The sequence below is a fragment of the Mirounga angustirostris genome, unplaced genomic scaffold, assembly GCF_029215605.1.
Source record: "Mirounga angustirostris isolate CCGP_5_RB_7025 unplaced genomic scaffold, mMirAng1.0.hap1 SCAF_14, whole genome shotgun sequence".
NCBI classification, from domain to species: domain Eukaryota; kingdom Metazoa; phylum Chordata; class Mammalia; order Carnivora; family Phocidae; genus Mirounga; species Mirounga angustirostris.
Genome location: NW_026991722.1, coordinates 901,390 through 921,215, shown reverse-complemented (window position 1 = coordinate 921,215; position 19,826 = coordinate 901,390). Strand labels below are relative to the sequence as shown.

At 44.6% G+C, this 19,826-nt stretch overlaps 1 protein-coding gene across 23 annotated transcripts in view; it reads left to right on the top strand.

Moving 5' to 3' along the window:
- ATP9B (ATPase phospholipid transporting 9B (putative)) overlaps positions 1-19,826 on the top strand; it is a 249,713-nt gene that overhangs the window by 150,704 nt on the left and 79,183 nt on the right. For all 23 annotated transcript variants that reach the window (XR_010407147.1, XR_010407148.1, XM_064577568.1 and 20 more), the window contains one exon: positions 8,285-8,445. Coding sequence is in view for 21 of the 23 variants with exons in the window: in XM_064577568.1 (XP_064433638.1) it covers positions 8,285-8,445 (161 nt within the window). In the remaining 2 variants the exon portion in view is untranslated. The remainder of the gene's footprint in view (positions 1-8,284; positions 8,446-19,826) is intronic.

The window sequence follows — 19,826 nt, the reverse complement described above, 5'->3', positions numbered from 1 at the left end:
CAACACCTCATTTTCTGGATATCAGAAGGGGATCATGTAATTATTTTCTGGCTCTTTAAATAGAGTTCAGAGGGTCTCCTGAAGGGGAGCTGTCGCTGTGCTTGGCAGTTTGAGGGTGCAGTAGAGTTGGAAGGCCTGGCTGTATGTTTGGTAACTCCCGTAACAAGTGGTCACAGAGCCGCGATTTTAGTACTGGTTTTATCAACATCCTTAGCAGTACAGCACTGTTCTCTAGCCAATAACAGTGTACAGATTATATCTCATGAGTGAGAATGCATCTTAAGGGTGTTTCTGAAACACACACACACGATACTTAAAACAGAGGACTTGCCGCACGGAGGAGAAAGTAGAGACGCACGCGTGCACCTGTCCCCGGAGGAAGACCGGGCCGGGCCGCCGTGGAGAGACGAGCGCGGCAGGAAGCACAGCCTCCCCGCCAGCTCTTGGGGCCCCTGATGAAAGCCTTTCTGTGAAAGTATCGGTACCACTTAGAGTTATCATTAGAAAAATCTGACTTTCATGTTGCTAGGGAACAAAGAAATCCCAAGAGCGTCGGGTCTACCAGGCCGCGACCCTGGGCGTGAGGCGGCTCTTGGACCTGCGCCCTGGGCTCCGTGCCTCCTCCCACATCCCTCCAGGCTTTGTCGCCTCAGCACAGTGACAACATGGCCAGACCCCAGACTCGTGGGTGTTGTGTTTGTGGATAGTCAGGATGTGAAAGTAGGTTAATGCTGTTTGTCGAATATCTGTTAAATATAAAATTACCCAAATCAACTGCTTATTTAATGACACTGAAATCCAAATGCCTGACTGGGAATTCCACTTACGTGAATGAGGTTGAATGTTAAGGTTTCTGGTGTCAGTGGATAGCTTAGGTTATTGAAGTAATTATTTTAAATTGGTGAGTGGCTTGGCAAAACCATTTAAAATTGATAGCTTCCGACACTGTTAGGACAAAAATAAGGTTAAATATATGCAGGATCTTGAACCATCAATGTAAGCTGTTGTTGCCGTTTTATCAATTTAGTTTATAATAGATCTAAATCTTCAGAAGCCTTAGTGCCATAGTACTCTGCTGATTACCTGCAGTTTTCTGGACGTATTCTGGACATCTGATCTCTAAACATGATTCCTTCTAGAACAGTACGTTTCTATTCAGGAAATCCCCCTCTTGTAAGTCCTTATCAGTTCTGTCTTGAATTCTACATGGCAGAAATTAGATGTTTAGGGCAACCCTTTTAGGCAACAAAAAAAGTACATCTATGTACATAACGTGTATTCAATATACTGAATTGGTTGAATTAGAGATCGAAGTTCTGCTTTCAAAAAGCAGGCTTTCAGGATTCAGAAAAAATAAGCATCAAACCTGAGCGCCCTCTGCTGGCTCCACGGCAGCATGCCGCCCCTTGGCGCTTGCTGTCTCTCCCAGCTGGGAATCTTAGTTTACAAAGAGCAGCAAGACGTTAACGTGACCCGTGACCGCGGTGCACTCAGGTTATAGTCAGTACAGCGCTGACATGTGCATTTTAGTTTTCTTACGTCCCTGATTTTCAGATAAATTATGTGGACTATTGTGAAACAAGATTAGGAATAGTGTACATTAGAAAATTACGGGGTTTTCTTAATACTTAGTGCTGGATTTTGATGTAACTTGTGTACATGGAGTATACATTAAATTTCCAAATAGTTTCCAGGCTGTTTTGCATGTTTTCACTGACTCATTTTTGTTTTAAATATGGCATTGATGTGTCACAAGTTGTACACACGAGTATTTGAAATAATTTATAATGTTAAAAATTAAACTTACCACTTATTTTTAAGCCACTGTATTGCATTACCTTTGATGACTTCTGATATACTGGTTATACTTTAATAAAAGTTCTAACACGACAGAGGAAGCTGTCGGACAGTAGGGGACGTGACCAGATTGTCTTTCAGGACCATACAACAAGCCTGCGTTTTGCAAAAACAAATCTGAGATGTGTGCATACATATGTTCATAGACAATCTGCTATTTTTTTGGCATATCTGTCAGTTATAAAAAGTACCCGTTTGAGTGGATATGTGTCGTGTCGGAAATGCTAAAGCCAGTATCGAAATTTCTCCGGGGATCTGCAGGGTCAGCAGTTTGACCAGACAGCTTCATTGTGCACTCGACTTAGCAGGTAACTTGTTTGCAGATTTCAGGAAGGATTCCACCTTCAGCAGCGTGTTTACTGTCAGCCAGCTGACACGTGGTCTGACAGTGGACCTCAGTCCCAAGTTTGTGTAAACCAGGCTCGCTTAGGGTTTGCCTTGAATCTCCTGTCTCCTAAGTTTCTCCCATTGATATGCAAAGTGTTTTACTTTTTGCTGAGTAGCAGATCCTCGCACTAGTACTTTTTTGTTCCTGTAAAAAATGTAACAACCCCATTTTCTTTTTAAATGTTCAGCACTTAAGGAAAACCATCTTATGTAATAACTGTATAGGAAGCACGGGAAGAAACCTTAGTTGCTGAATATAGCAGTCAGGCAAAATTTGTTGGTAGGTAAAAATGTAGGATATGAAGTATTCTCTAACAACAGACTTTAAAATGTGTATTGTGTAAATATACATTCTTATTTTTAAAAATTAAGGTGATATATTGTAACATTAAGAATTGTCGTACTGATGCTTATTTAGGGAGCTTTTAAAAGCACAGATTATTGAGCCAAAAGACTAAAATGGCTCAGAGAAGCGCTGCCTATTTCGCAGATCACTGAGGCGATACGCAGTAATAGCTCAAAGACGTCTGCAGTGTGTGGCCAGCCTGTGTATGCAGGAGACACTCAAGACTTAGTAGTTCATGTCCAAAGATGAGTAAATAAATAGACTTGAGGGAAAAAATAAAAGGCTACATAGCATCACTTTTTAAAAACATACTTTTAATTTAAACTCCAAAGTGGAAAAAGTTATTGCTGTAAGATTTAGGAGTTAAATGAATTTCAATTATTTGAGATACGTAAGTACAAATGAAGGTCTGAAGATTACTTATTTTTTTCTTGTTTCTTAAGATTCTACTAAAAGTGGAAAATATAGGGCTGATTTGTTTCAAAGATATTTAAAAGGAATGTGCTTTTTATAGGAATTTCAATTAGGTTAAAGTGTTGCCCTGTCTCAGTTTTCTAGTCAGAATCCAAATTCTGAATGATGAGGAACTGGTGGGCTGGTCCAAGAGTATTCAGCTACTAAAAGATAAACAGCATTAACGTTATTTTTTTCCCTAAGTGATCTTTTGTGTATAACGCCGTCCTTCTGCCTATGTAGAGTCGTCTTGAGTAAAATTAGCTACTAGGCTTTTAGATTGGAGGCTTTTCTGTGTTTCAAAATGTGATCCATGTACAGGGATAATATAGGACAAATTAAAATAATATTTAGCTCCTTGCAAGAGTTTAAATTGGCTTTTTGACATTTCACATCTTAACTGTTTTGTTATTCTAAAATACTCTGTGTAACAGGTAAGTTAAATGTGAGTTTTAAAAGAATGGTGAAAGCATTTTGATGTTCACATCATGCTCCTCCAGGGATAATACCATATGGTCAGCACTTAGTGGGTGTCGAGGCCCGTTGTTTTGTCTCTTACTAAGTTTGTATAGCACGAGACCTTTGTTCCAGTTTGGGGTGTACATTGACTTCTTAGGGACCTGGTAGCGCGATAGGGGTTTAACTTTGAGATGGATGGGACAGCGCTGCGTCTCAGAGATAAGGCGGGCTCTCATTCGTCCATTTACAAAAACCTGACTGATCTTTTCTTGATTAAGCAGGAGAATACCGTATTTACCCTTTATTGTTGGTATAAACCATTATTTTACTGAGAACCATTAGCTATTTAAAACTTGGTACATAAATTAAAGAGGAGCTAAATGGATTTGTGATTGTTGCTATTAGTAGCATTTTAGATTATACAGGCAGTTATTGTGTTCATTATCCTAGAACAGCCCCTTTGCAGAACCATTGTGGTATCTTAGACATTATGCACAAATTTTCCCTTGGAGATTAAAATTTCCAGTAGCGTATTTAATTTTGTTATCACAGTTGTTTCAAATAAAACAAATGTTATGACAAGTAGAAGAAAATTTGCTTTACTAATATAGGAAATTACAATAAATGTTGAAAATTGCTTGCTAGTGTACATAATTTACCTTTTCTTGCAGAGTCATAATTCGAGTGATTAATAATATATTCTATGGGTGGAAAGATTTTACAATCATAGCAAAAGGTATTTGGTCTGTTCAGGTGTTTAAAGAAATTTTTTAAAGAAGGAAGAGATTCACATCAAAAGTGAAGTTACCGTCTTCTTTATAAAACCTGTAAGTTTACAAGTTAACTAGTTTTTATACTGAATATTGTTTTTAAGAGTCCAGATTGCATTTTAAGCGAGTTGTAGAAACTTTTTAAGCATGTTTTAGAGAAACGAGTATAAAAATATTAACTATTAACTAAAAGTGGACTTTATTAGAATTGACAAAAAAAAAAACCAAAAAACAAATTTGGATGATGCTATGTACTGTAGCTGGGTTGCAGTGATTTTCCAGGAAGAATAATCCTAGTTCAACAAGGGCTACCTGAAAGAATGCAAAGAACAACCCGTTCCTGAAAAGTTGTATTTTGCTGTAAACTTAAAGAGTTCAAAGTGATGAAGCTTCCCTTTGGACCCGAGGGGTGTGGGAGAGGACCGGGCCGAGCGGCCCTCAGGCAGCGGAGCCCCCCGTCCTGGTCAGTCAGAAAGGTATGAGTACTTGGAGTTCTCTGCATAGCAGTGGGCAGGGGGCTGCTTTTCACTGCGGTCCTATAGGTGGCATTTTTTCAAAGGAAACTGTGTATTCATTTCTGACTGTTTTTGTCCCAGCTTTTACAGTCTTTCACTGCTGGGATGCAGGGAGAGTGTGAGGTGGTGGTTATGCATTTTGCAAGACAGTGATTCTTTATTTTATTACAGAAAAAAGACCAACTCTGCAAGGCCAGATTAAATCATTCCTTTCACTTTTTAATGGGATTTGGATGAATAGAGTAAAATATGCACTTTGCATTCATTGATAGCATCTTTAGGTTGAGGTAATTGGGTCTTTTTTCCCTGACTGAGTGAATAATGACTTCATCTGACCCTCGGGAGGCCTGACACTCAGGCCTCCTTTGTCACAGCACAGGGTCTGGGCTTTGAAACATGCGCTACTTCCTCGGCGTAATTTTTCTTCATTCTAATCCAAAAGCCCATTTTTCTCAGTAATTCAGGCATAAACTGTGTAGTAGTTGAAGTAGCGGAGATTGCAAGATACTCGTCCTCGTTGCGCTGCTCTTGAAACGCGGTGGGTAGATCCGGGCGCGCTCTTGAGCGGCCCGGTTCTCAAGGGCTCTTACGGGGCGGCCTGCCGGAAGTTTCCAGAAGCTCGCAAGGGCTCCTGTGCCGCCCGCCCGTCCCCTGCGGAGGGGCCTGCAGGTGGAGGGCCTCGCGCTGACCCCTGGCCCGACGGTGGCCGCTCGTGCAGAACGGGGAGGCCCCTGCGGCCGCGCGCCAACTTGCGTGGCCCCGGCCCGCGGGCTCAGCAGGCGACCCCAGACCGCACCACGGCCCCCAGGCCCCGCGCTTTCTTCCCGGGGGCGGGGGGCGGGGCCACAGGGGGCGGGGCCACAGGGACGGGGGCCTATGGGTGGAGCAGGGAGCCTCTGGGGCGGGGCCACGGGGACGGGGCCTATGGGGTGGGGCGGGGCCACAGGGACGGGGCCTATGGGTGGAGCGGGGAGCCTCTGGGGCGGGGCCACGGGGGCGGGGCCACAGGGACGGGGGCCTATGGGTGGAGCGGGGAGCCTCTGGGGCGGGGCCACGGGGGGCGGGGGCCACGGGGACGGGGCCTATGGGGTGGGGCGGGGCCACAGGGACGGGGCCTATGGGTGGCGCGGGGAGCCTCTGGGGCGGGGCCACGGGGGCGGGGGCCTATGGGTGGAGCGGGGAGCCTCTGGGGTGGGGCCATGAGGGGCGGGGCCACAGGGACGGGGGCCTATGGGTGGAGCAGGGAGCCTCTGGGGCGGGGCCACAGGGACGGGGCCTATGGGTGGCACGGAGAGCCTCTGGGGCGGGGCCGCGGGGGCGGGGCCACAGGGACGGGGCCTATGGGTGGCGCGGGGACCCTCTGGGGCGGGGCTACGGGGCGGGGCCTATGGGTGGAGCGGGGACCCTCTGGGGCGGGGCCACGGGGCGGGGCCTGTCGCGGGATTCCCGAGCCCCGCCCAGGACGCATACACCGCCGTGTCCTGGTGGGTGAGCAGGTAGAACCCGGGCTCTAGACAAACGGCAGGGGTTACTTCTGGCTTCTTGTGGTTCCCGTGTTTCCAGGCTGTTCGTAAAGGCCTAGGAGTGGCATCCGGCAGCAGCTGGGTTAGACAAGAAAACTTGGTGTTTTGTAATTTTATGACTGGTCTTCATCTTATTTTTCCTACTAGACTGGCTGTTTCTTGCAGGTGGAATCTCAAGTGGGCTCATTTTTCATCACCTTACACTGTAGCAGAAAGCTCAGTAGACCTTCCATTTATTTAATGAGTGGATTTCGTCCTAGCTACACTTAGCTGCACTTTCTGACAAAATTTGGTGTTTTTTTCTAACTATGGGTTCGAATGTTTTCATGCAAGTCTGTGGCAGATGTCAATCACAACCAGATACAGACCAAAGACTGAGACATGGGGAAAGCTAACCTCGTTTTGGCCAAAATTAGGGGTTTTCAAAAGTACTAAAAAATAAGCCAAGTTACTAGTTAATTAGCTCAGTAATTCTCAAACGTTTTAGTTTGAGAGTTGTAGCATCTCGTTTATTTTATCAAAGTTGTGGCAATCACTTTCTTTTTAGATTACTCTCTTTCACAATTTGTACGAGATTCGGGAGGAGCTCAGATGGTGGTGAACTGACAGGGGTGGTAGGACTCGGTCCCCGTCAGGGTCCCGTGAGTGAGGAGTAGGCAGGGTGGGCAGTCACCAGGGGCGACTGTGGGTTCTCCATGGCCGTCAGGGAGCCCACCTGGCTAGCAGGTGGGGAGCCACAGCTTGGGGATGAGAAAAGCGAGGGTAGGCAGGGTAAGGCCAAGGCCACAGAGGTGGGAAATGCAGATTCAGATCTCAGTGTTTCCTAACTCAAAGAACGAGAACAGGAGAACGTGTGTGGCTTACTTTGTCCCAGGAGCTGTGCTTCGTCTTTAACCCCCTGAGTCTTGTTAGGGAGGCACTTCTGTAACCCTGTTTTACAGATAAGAAAATGGGTGTACAGTTTGCCCAAGGTCCTACTGTGAGGTGGCAGAACCAGCGTTCAGATGAGCCCCATTTTGATTCCCGAGGAAATATCATTGCTGTGCGACCCCACCTCTCCCACTGTGTGGTTCTGAAGCCTTTTTGCAAAGCCCAAGACCCCACCCCTGTGTCCACCCACATGCTGTACCACACTGTGGTCCTTCAACCAGGCAACTTAGCAGGGGAGGGCAGCGTGCGGACCACCAGAGCTTGAGATCACTTCTGACTTGAGCAATGAACACTGCTTCTCACCGTTTCCAAGATCCCACACAGAATGCACCCCAAAATGAGTTCATTCCCATGGACATAGCTTCCCCTCACGGTCTGCTCAGCTAGGACACGATCCACAGAATGAATTTGGGGTTGTATACCTTTTTGGGAGAACCTAAAGTGTAGGATTTGTGCACATTAAAAAGGTATTCAGTCAAGCTAACTACCTTGTCTGTTGCTTTTCTGCTTGATTCAGAGAAGGTTTTTTTAGAGACCCTCCTGGCAGAGAGGGATGACAGACACTGTCCTATTCCTGGGAGCCTCTACGTGAACATAAAATCCTTACGTGGAATGCACTTAAGCATCAGGTAGCTGGCATAGCACATGCGGAGAGACACACACATCCACTCTCCACAGACTGAGCAAGTCTCTGCCGTCCTCTGCACCCCCACCCCCTGTCCCAGTCTGCCCCAGTCGGCTGTCATAGCATCTTCATCTTGAGAAAGGATCTGGGTGTTTTTTGGTTGGATACCCTGGACTCCCATTGTCTCAGTAAATCCTTTCTGGGAATTTCCTGGGGATCATGACTCCCTTTCAGAAATTCTGCTTAAATCTCTAAGAGGCTTTTCAGGAGAAGAGTAAAGTTAATACCGTTTTGTATTTCATTATAGCTAAGGTCAGTACAAGAGGGAATTTAAGGGTGTCATTCATCACTATCACGTATTCACATTAGTCATGTTAGGGACATTATGGTTATGCCCTAATTCTGTGTTTTTCTTTCAGGTTGGTTTGTTGGACCTTGAACTCAATCAGCTGACCAAAGCACTGTTTGTGGCTTTAGTTGCTCTCTCGGTTGTTATGGTAACCTTACAAGGATTTGTAGGCCCGTGGTACCGCAACCTGTTTCGGTTCCTCCTCCTCTTCTCCTACATCATTCCCATCAGGTAGGTGTAAGAATTAAGAGAAAACAAGTAACTGGTTTCATTGAGTTTGATTTTATTGAAATTTATCTTTGGCAGCATGGAAGAAGTTATCCACACAAAGCTAAAGAGGAAGGAGCCAACAACTCTGATGAATCTTAAGGAATGCTTCTATAGAAAATAATATTTTGGGGGGGGCAAAGTCAGTTTTGTTAGAATAATCTAGAAATCTGGTGCTTTTCCTTATATGAATGTTTTGATAGTATATTCAAGAATTGGGAGATATTTCTTGATAAAACAAACAGTTTTGTTTACTGCCAGTAGACTTTACTTCTAGTACCTTTGGATTATATGTGTCACTAAGTTATCTTTCAGAAACCATCTAATATATCTGTCAAGTGAGATAAAATATTGAGTAAGACAGACTTTAATATGAACAATTTTTCAAAATGATAACTCATTTAACTTGAAATTGGGATCTAAATAGTTAATATTAGATGCCTAATGAGTTTACTTCACTAATATAGTACGGATATATATAAGTCCATTCTAAAATATTTCCACAAAGTATATTTCAAAAAAATGCTTCATATATATGACTGAAAATTTTTACATGAATGAGCAGTTCAAGCCTAATCATGTATAAAGCATGAAGCTAGAATAAGCATCTTCTGTAACCCAGAGCAGAGTAACATAGACTAGAACAGTCTTGCGCAAAGATGGAAACATTCTGAAGGGAAAGGCTTCTTTACAGACCAGCTTTCTCCAAAAGTTTGTCTAAAGGTGCTGTCCCTTCCACTTACGTACGTCTCTAAAGCGGGGCTGTGGCGTGCCCCCGGGTGCCGTGCCCACGACAGTGTCCTGTGTACAGCCCGCTCCATCCAGCCCCCACTCGCTGGTTGAGACGGGGAGCTCGTCTCCGCCCCTCCGAGAACACGCAGTCGTGTGCATTCACGGCTGTTTCTGCTGGAACTGGAACACCTGCTCCCGTGGACACTCTCCCCTTGACCGCCTCAGCGTCATGCCTGATGGGGCCAGCCTGCCTTCCCAGCCCTGTGTGCCTCCCTCCACCACCACACCACACTCCAGGCTTGGCCCTTCTCAGCCGTGTGTGCTGCAGGAAGCCTCTCCTAACCTGGGCTCAGTGCTCACTGCCAGCCAGCCTCTTGGTATCACAGCAGCCTGATTTAATTCTGCTGACGTCTCCACTGGTCACTGATACTTGGTCTTGCTTTTCTGATGCTCTGTGCTCACCACGCTCCATGAGGATAGGGGCCGCGTTTGGCTCCGTGCTTAGAACAGAGTGCAGGGCGTGCCCCAGGGCTCGTCACACCCTCACTGAACAGACCATCACAGAGGTCCTGCCCTGCTCTGAGGAGCTGCGAGTGTGCAGACCATCGGTCGAGCTGTCAGGCGGTGTCATCGTTAGCACCTAGATGCGTACCGAGTGCCAGCAGGGCGCTCTGGTGACAGAGCTGTGTCCCCAGAAACTCACTGGGTAAGTGGAAACAGGCAGAATATAGCTATTGATCAGTCTTCCCAGAACTGACCCCTTCAGATGGGATGGTCCAGCGGGTAGTTCCTGGTCTGAACGCATTCAGCCCGGATGCCTAGTCACCATCCCCCCACAGCCCTGATCTGTGCCAGGCACGTCGCCCAGTGTCCCATGGGGACGTGGATGTGGTCGTAGGCCCGAAGCGTGCATGGAACCTGGCAGAGCGCGCCTTGGCTCAGCTTACTGCCGCTCCAGCAGCCCCAGCCTGGTGCATGGCACGCACCACGTCCTCAGTGCAGCGCGTGGAAAGAACGGCCCCAAAGGAAAGCCAGCTTGCAAATGTGATAAGTCTGTGTTGCTAGTGTTTTCACTCTTTTACAGTAAATGCAATACAGAGTTCACTGCCAGACGTAGCACGCCAGTGGGTATGTTTCCCAAAAGTAGCCTTGGAAGCCTGCCTTCCCTTACTCTCTGTGTCCGCTCACCCACCCATTTCTGTGGATTGTATCTGCTGATTTAGCTTGACGTTGTTGCTCCCTAGATCAAGGACCTTGATGTCATTTCTGCTTTGAATGAATGTCACAGCTTTCCCCAGGAGCTTCCTGACTCGAGTCCGAGGCCGACAAGGATTCCTTCTACAATTCCCCACGGGAAAGAAGGCCACATGCCTAGCACCCCACACACAGCCCACTAGGTACCAGCAGCACTTAGTGCTGGAAGGTGTGAGCTTGGGGCCCCACTGCCCAACAGGAACCCCCTGCCCAGTGTGAGCCAACCCCCCTGCCCGGTGCGAGCCCTCCTGCCCGGTGTGAACCAACCCCTCTGCCTGGTGTGAACCAGCCCCACTACCGGGTGTGAGCCCCCCTCCCCGGTGCGAGCCCCCCTGCCTGGTGGGAGCCCCTCCTCGCCTGCTCAGGCTGTGTCCACAGGGACCGGCCTGCAGGTGTTAGCTTGTTAGCACACTCCTCTCTTCTCCTTCAACTGCCAACAAAAGTCTCCTGCTCCTGCATCCATCGAGCAAACACCTATTTTCTTAGTAAATCCTGTGTTGTTTTGTTTTGCCTTGGTTTGTGCTTTTGCTTCATTAATCTTGTTTTTCTTCATTTGTGTTGCTTTTGTCAGTTCTAAGGTGTTTTTATGTTGTCCCTTTCAAGACTCTCATACAGTGCAGAAGGCCTAGTGGGCCTTCTTTTTTCTGGAGCACTTCCGTATTTAACTGGTGGAAGCCGCTGAACACTATTCAAATTTTTATTATATTTTTTAATGAAATATTTTATTCCTTTGGACGCTCTAATTTGTTCAGCATAATGACAGTATAAGGAGACTTCACATTTCTTTTGTCAAATTAACAGGAAAAATGAACTATAGTTACGAAATCTAATACGTTATAAGCATTTTTAGGCCGATACTAATTTTCAGTGGTTTTTTTTATATTTCAGTCGTATATATACTTATAGTAAAAAATTAGATAATACCTGATAACAAGAGAAAGAAATAGGTATTATCTGTAATTTTACTATTGATAAGAACTATAAAATTTTTCAGATACGTGTACATATATAGACTTATAAATATGAATGTGCATATTTATATATATATAAATATACCAGCATTTACACAAAAACAGAACTTTGTTGTTGTTTAGCTTATATAGCCTTTTTAAAAGTCTTTACAAAATGAGGAATATACTAAGTTTCTACAAGTTCGTCTTGTTCTGGTTTTGCAGTCAACAGGTGTTTTTGTTGTTGTTTTTTTAATTTTATTTATTAATTTGACAGAGAGAGACACAGTGAGAGAGGGAACACAAGCAGGGGGAGTGGGAGAGGGAGAAGCAGGCTCCCCGCAGAGCAGGGAGCCCAATGTGGGACTCGATCCAAGGACCCCGGGATCATGACCTGAGCCGAAGGCAGACACTTAACGACTGAGCCACCCAGGCGCCCCATAAGAAACTCTTTTTTTTTTTAAGGATTTTATTTATTTATTCATGAGAGGGAGAGAGAGAGAGAGGCAGAGGCAGAGAGAAGCAGGCTCCCCGCCGAGCAGGGAGCCCGATGCGGGACTCGATCCCAGGGCCCCGGGATCATGACCTGAGCCGAAGGCAGATGCTCAGTGACTGAGCCACCCAGGTGCCCCTCCAGTCAACAGTTTTATATTTACATGTTCAGTCAAGTGTGAGAGACTTACTAGACAGAATTATACCTGCACCTCTTTTTAGCTCCAAAATGTCTCACGCCTACTTCAACACGATCCTTTGCCTTGTTTTTCACAGTTTGAGAATGCAGTTAGACAAATGTGGCAGAAGGAATGAAAACTGTAAAATGTGAAAAGCCTAGGATGCTGATTTAGGGAATTCATGTTTACATTTGATTCAACAAAGTTTGTTTTCCTTTGCAAAGTTTCCATAAAATATGAATAATAATATGTTTTAGTATTTGCTAAATACGCTTTTCAATTTAATAAAGGATAGATTAAAAAAAAATTTTTTTTTGAAAGTGCACAATTTTGGAAAGTTAAGTGCTTTTTCCTCTATTGACCTAACACATGTTTTTAATGGAAGTACAGTGTTACATTAGTTTCAGGTGTCCAGCATAGGGTTTGGGCAACTCCGTGCCTTAGCAGATGCTCCCTGCAGTAAGTCCGCTCACCGTCGGTGGCCATGCAGTTACTACAGTCTTACCAGCGACCCTCCCGGTGCTGCATGTCTCATCCCCATGACCCCCTTATTTTTTAACTGGAGGTTCGTACTTGTTAATCCCCTTCACCTGCTTCACCCTTCCCTGTAGTAACCACCCATTTGTTCTCTGTGTCTGTGAGTCTGTTTCTGGTGTGTTTGGTTGGTTCAAAGGCTTTTCAAATTTAACAAACGTAGGCTGTTTCATAGAAATTTTTCTTGACAGAATAAAATATTTTTGAGCCACCTGATATAATTTACTTTGTCTTTCAAGGAAAACATTTCAGGGTTTAACTCTTGTAATTGAAATAGATATATGTTCCCTGCATTGTTTGTGTCACTCGTAACAAAACACAGACCGTCAGAGTTCTTCGTGGCCCCATCAGGCCAGGTACTTGTGGTTGCTTGTTGGTTCAGTAGCTCTTTTCCCCACATGCTTTCCAAGTGTTGTGTCGTGTTCTCACTGATGGTCCAGAAAACTCCTATCAGTGCTGGGTCAGAGGGACCTTTACTCTCACGGGGGCACGCGTGGGTGATGGGGGTAGAAAGGTGCTGCCAGTGAGGACTCTGTCCCTTCTGAGAAACACATGGGCCCGTCTTGTCTAAAGCACTGCAGGGCGCCTGGGTGGCTCGGTTAAGCGACTGCCTTCGGCTCAGGTCATGATCCTGGAGTCCCGGGATCGAGTCCCGCATCAGGCTCCTTGCTCAGCGAGGAGTCTGCTTTTCCCTCTGACCCTCCCCCCCTCATGCTCTCTCTCTCTCTCTCAAAAAAAAAAAAAAAAAAAATCTAAAGCACTGCAGTCGGTGGGGGCCCTGTGGCTTGGGCAGCGGGGCCCCCATTCTGCCACCTAACTGCCCGAAGGAGTGAGTAGCCAGCTCTGCTCAGAGTGCTGCAACAGTAAGAATCGAGTATCGAAAATTTCAGGTAACATGGGTACAGAATTTGCTTCAGAACCTAGAAATTAACTCTCTTAACATCTCAGGAGGGCCTCCTTTTCCATTTAGCATGCTTGGGGAAAAAAGTGTTTCCAACCTAGGAAACCAGTCAATGGTGGTGGAAATTTGCAGCCTATCCAGATTGCAAAAGATACTAATATTAGAAAATTCACGGTTTGTAAAGCATGCACAGGATAGAGGCCAAGGGTGTTGCTGGACAGCTTTTTGCTGAAGAGGTTAGGTATGTGACTCATGGACTCACTCACCCACTTGGCCGGAGCCTGGAGCGGATGGAGTTATCCAGGAGAGATGTGTGCAGAAGCCTCTTGTCAGGTCGTGTGGACCCCCGTAACACACATGGGAGACACACAGAGCTTTTGAGAATCCTGGATCAGCAGGAGCATTACCAGCTTGGGCTGGAAGGAACAAGAGACAGGCTGAAATGAGGGAAGCCTGTTGGACCCCCCAAATCCGACAGGCAGGAAACAGGCTGATAGAGCTGCCCCGCTGCAAACTGGTGCTACCCTTGCAGAGAAAGGAAGAATCACTGAGGCCACAGGTGTGCAGGCCTGGACCTACAGGCCCAGAGAGTGGAGCATCCAGTCACAGAAGACTGTCCCCAGCTCTCCTAACCTGAAAGAGTTGGCCCTACTGGGCAGGATACGGGTGTTCTTTTCAGGTCCATGTTTTACTGATAGTCTTTCTCAGTCTATAGCTTGAATTTTTACTATTGGTGAAATTATGAAAAAATGTTAATTTTGCATAGTCAAATATATAAGTCTTTTTTGCTGTTGGTTACACTCTCTCTGTATGTTGTTTAGGAAGCTGTTCTGTGCTCTGGATGATGGAGCTGTCCTCCTGCATTAGCTTCTGAAAGCATAGCAGCGTTGTCTTTTACAACCTTTTTTTATAGCGTGAAACAGGATTTTCATGTACCACTACCACACCAGTTGTCTCAGCATGCCTTGTAAGAAAGACTGTTCCTCAGTGACGAGAGCCCCTCTGTCATACGCTAGGACTCAGACACGCATAGGCCGCTCTGGGTCTGCTGTGCTGTCCCCTTGGGGGGTTTGCCTGTTCCTGAGCCAGAACTCACACACCTTTGTCCTGAGTTAGTGGTTCCTAGAAAGGGCCTTCCTCCTTGTGCTCTTCAAGAGCAACCTTGTTCTCCCTGGCTGTTTGCATTTAATACTATATCTTCCAGACCATGAATCTAGCCTATCTCTAAATTTTTCTTTAAGATTTTTTTATTTAGGGGCGCCTGGGTGGCTCAGTAATTAAGCGTCTGCCTTCGGCTCAGGTCATGATCCCAGGGTCCTGGAATCAAGCCCCACATCGGGCTCCTGCTTCACGGGGAGCCTGCTTCTCCCTCTCCCACTCCCCCTGCTTGTGCTCACTCTCTTGCTATGTCTCTCTGTCAAATAAATAAAATCTAAAAAAAACAAAAACAAAAAAACGATGTATTTATTTATGGGGGGGTGGGCAGGCAGAGGGAGAGAATCTCAAGCAGACTCCCTGCTGACCATGGAGCCCAACACAGGGCTCAATCCTGTGACCCTGAGATCATGAACTGAGCCGAAATCATGAGTCAGCTGCTCAACCGACTGAGCCACCCAGGCGCCCCAACATAACTCTTAATTTTTTAGGTATTCGGTATCTCAAATTTTAAAAAATTTCTTAGAAATCTTGCACAACTTTTATTAGAGCTATTCTTAGATACTTGATATTTTTTAAATGCTATTGTAAATACTGTAGGTTTTGAAAGAACTGTTTCCTTTGTATTTGTTACTGGTATGGAGAAATCAGATGACTTCTATAAAATGATTGAAACCATCAATTTTGGTAAAACTTTATTGATTTCAATTATTAATCTGTGGCTTATTGGATTTTCTCTATAGGTAATTGTATCATCAGTAAATAATGACAGTTTTGATTCCTGCACCATTTATTTCTTTTCCTTATCGCTGTATCAAAGATTCCTGATACAACGTTAAGCAGAAGTACTAATAATAGACTGTTTTTGTTTCCAACGTAAAAGGCAAAACTTCCAAGATTTCATCAAGTATGCTATACATTTTTATAGAAACCCTTTTTTTTTTTTTAAAGATTTTATTTATTTATTTGACAGAGAAAGACACAGCGAGAGAGGGAACACAAACGGGGAGTGGGAGAGGGAGAAGCAGACTCCCTGCCGAGCAGAGAGCCCGATGTGGGGCTCGATCCAGGGACTCCAGGATCATGACCTGAGCCGAAGGCAGTCGCTTAACCAACTGAGCCACCCAGGCGCCCTATAGAAACCCTTTTTATACTAAGGAAGTTTTTTTTTAAAAGATTTTATTTATTTGAGTGAGCAAGAGAGAGAGCATGAGTGGGGGGCAGGTGGGGAGCAGCAGAGGGAGAGAGAGAAGCAACAGACTCCCTCTGAGCAGGGAGCCCTATGCGGGGCTTGATTCCAGGACCCTGAGATCATGACCTGAGCCGAAGGCAGACGTTTAACCGATTGAGCCACCCAGGAGCCCCCTGAGGAAGTTTTTCCTATTACTATTTTGCTAAAATTTGTTTTAAAATTATGAATATAGTTTTTGATAGATTTTTTAAATCTATTGAAATGATATTTTATCTTTAAATTTTTCCTTAATATTTTAATATGAAAAATTATATTGTTTGACTTTCCAATGTGGTACCTGCCTTTATTCTTTGGGGAAAAGATGCAACTTAATCATGATATACCATCCTTTTTGTGTTACTGGATCCCACTGTAATTTTTGCATTGCTCCATATGACTGACTCTGCTGTAACTTTCCTTGTGGTGTTTAGTGTCAGGGGCATGCCATTCTCATGATTATGTTGACAGGTCTTTCATTTTCTCTTCTCTAAAATATTTTCTGTAAAATTATAATGATTTATTCCTTGATATTTACACATTAGGGAGGCCTGAACTTTTTACTGTGAAAAGATATTTGGCAGAGTTGGTGTCTTTAATAGGTTAAATATATTTATCAAATAGTTGTAAATAATTAAATAGAAAAGTTGATTTCAAGTTTTTAATTTCTTTTTCAGTCAGTTTTGCAGTTACAGTTTTCAGGAAATATGTCCCCTGTGCCCGGATTCAAGTGTATTCCCACAAACCTGTTGATAATGTTTTCCTTTTGCCTCATATGTGTAGGGTCAGTGGTGTTGATCTTTGTCACTCACTCTTGATACTTGTTTCTCTTTTCTGTTTTTCTTGATCCGTCTTCTAGTAGGTGTATAAGCTGTAGAAGTTTTTTAGGAAAACCTTCTCTAGGCTTTATTGATTCTTTGTGCTATATAATATATCTCTAATTTATTATCTTCTCTCCTCACACCTTTTTTGGTTTGTGTTACTCTTCTTGAGATAGATGTCTCAGTTACGAGTTTTCAGCCTTTTTTCCCATTCTGAATATGTCATTGAGGCTATAAATTCACACAGAAGTACTGCTTTGGCTACATCCCAGACGCTTCTGTATGTGGTATTTTTGTTACTGTCAGTACAGAATTTCCACTGTGATTTCTTCTTTGACCTGTGGTTATTATAAGCATATTTGCATTTTCTAATTATTCTCTGTGTTCATATTTAGTTTTTTATGTTGTTGTCGAAGAGTGTATCTTAGTCATTTCAGATGCATGAACATTTGCTGAGACGCATTGTAGGGCTGGGTGTTTGGTTGACTTAAACCTGGGTGTTGGATTGCTGGAATGTGTGCAAGTCTGTTAGGCCGAGATTGTTAATTTTGTTTTTCAGTTTCTCCACACCCTGCTGGCTTTTCTGTGCCTTCTGTCACACTTGCAAAGCGTCAGGTGGAAATCTCCCATTGGTATTGGGAATCTATTTTCTCTGGAATTCTATTGCTGGCATTATATATTTTGTGGCTTTGGTATCAGAGTATACAAATTTAAACTTATATATTTCTGCTGAATTAAGCATTTTCTCATTATAAAGTGACTTTATCTCTGCTAAAATTTTTTTTTTTTTTAAGAGTTATTTATTAGAATGGGGGAGAGAGAGGGAGAAGGAGGGAGAGAATCCTCAAGCAAACTCCAAGCTGAGCACAGAGCCTGACGCGGGGCTTGACCCCATAACCCCCAGACCATGACCTGAGCTGAAAGAGTCAAACCCTTAACCCGCTGAGCCACCCAGGCGCCCCTCTGTGAAAGCTTTTTGCATTAAATTCTACTTCATGTTATGTTCATATAGCCATGCCGGCTGGCTGTAATGGGCTTGGCTTGCTCCATTTTGCACTTTCCCTTTTGTGTGTGTGTGTGTGTGTGTGTGTCTCTTACGTTTCATTTTTACCTACTCCGACAAACTGCCTACACAGTTACTGTGATTCTGTTGTATTCCTGGTTTAAACCTATCATCTTATTTTGTTTTTTTAGTATGACTCACCTGTTCTGTATTTTCCTCCTGTCTTACCATTTTATAATTCTTGTATAGTTCCACTTTCTTCTCTACTAGTTTGGAAGATTTTAAGCCGTATTTGTTCTTTTAGTAGTTAGCCTGTGAACTGAGATCGTTATTCTCAATCTATCAGATCTGCAGGTAGTTACTTACTTCCTTTACGTTATTGTCTCGGAGTAACGTTTACCTCCCTGCACCCCTTCGACCTTGTGCCGTTTTTGTCGTGTATTTTAATCCAAGTCATTCTTAAGTCCCAAAGATACTGTCGTTTTCTACATTCCTTATGCATTTTGGTGTATCCATGTGTTTCTTCATTTCTTCTTATACGTCAGGCCTTTCATGTAGAATGATTTTCCTTCTGTCAAAAATTTATTGTTTTGGGGGCGCCTGGGTGGCTCAGTTGGTTGGGCGACTGCCTTCGGCTCAGGTCATGATCCTGGAGTCCCGGGATCAAGTCCCACATCGGGCTCCCTGCTCGGCAGGGAGCCTGCTTCTCCCTCTGACCCTCCTGCCTCTCATGCTCTCTCTGTCTCATTCTCTCTCTCAAATAAATAAATAAAATCTTTAAAAAAAAAAAATTTTTATTGTTTTGTTTACTGTGGGTTTGTTGGAATGCTCTAGATTTCTGTTTGGCTTTCCTTCCTGAAACGATTCCGCTGCGTGCCCCACGCTGCTCCTTGGTACCCTCCGCCCTACGGCGGTTTTCCAACCTGTGTCTTGTTGTTGCTCTGCACTTGGGCACTGTGTGGGGACAGAAGCTGCTTTTCATACAATGCTCAGAATTCGGTGCATTACTCGCGTCTGTGGATCGGTCCTTTCCCATCCCAGAAAACTGGGTTGTCGTCCCCTTATATACTGCTCTGTCCCCTCTCTTTTGGGGACACGAATGTGAGACTTGTTCAGCGTCCTAACCCCACTCTTTGTTTCCCCTGTTCCTCCCTATTCTCCACCTCTGTCCCCATTCTCCATTTTGTACCATTCCCAGCAATCCGACTTCCTAGTCACCGACCTCATCTGTGGCTGCATCTGGGCCGCTGTCAAACCAGTTGAGTTCTTAATTTGTTACTGATACTTTTTAGTTTGGGAAATTCTGTTTGGTGTCTTCATCACATTGATTTATTCATTTTTACGTTTGTCTCTTCCGTGCAGATGTCTTTCTAGTTTTCACTGTGTTCCTTGTTTTACAGCCTGTGTCAGTCACGTGCGGGATCTGCTGCTTTTGTTGGTCCTTTCTCTTGTTTTTCCCTTCTGGCTCTCGCTTGTAGTACAGTCCCCCTGAGTGCTGTGCTGTTTGTTGTTGGGTTTTGTTTTTTGTTTATTTGGGGAGGTTTTCTTTGGTAATTGTATTTGAAAGGCTAATTTTATGAGTAATGTGAGATCAAAGATGAAAGTTATGTGTTTCTGAAAACTCTACACTTGCTTCTGCGGTGTACTTGGAGGTACCACCTGTCTTGGAACATCTTCCCCCAAATTGGAGATTCACAGTCACTGAATCGTGTGAGCCTGGTGCCATCTCCACGTGCACCTGCCTTGCTTTCCAGCTTCCCCCTTAGTGTGATGGTGTATCCCCTCACAGCCCTGCCTCCCGTGGAAAGAAGGGCCTTTTGTTGGACCTCCACCTTTTGATGGTCCCGGTCTTTGTTTTTGCTCCTGCCCGGGTAGCCTGTTTCTGAAGAGAGAATTCAAACTCTTGGGGCCTGGCACATGATCACTTAACCTTTGTAGAAACTGACGAGGGCTCAACCCAGAAATTCCTTCCTATCTAGTCAGTTCCTTATTTCTTCTAAGAAATCTAAAAAATATTTTATACAGTATTTCTTATTGTTTTCAGTGGGAACATTGGTTCAAATAGGATAGCCTGCCATTACCCAAGATCACAGAAC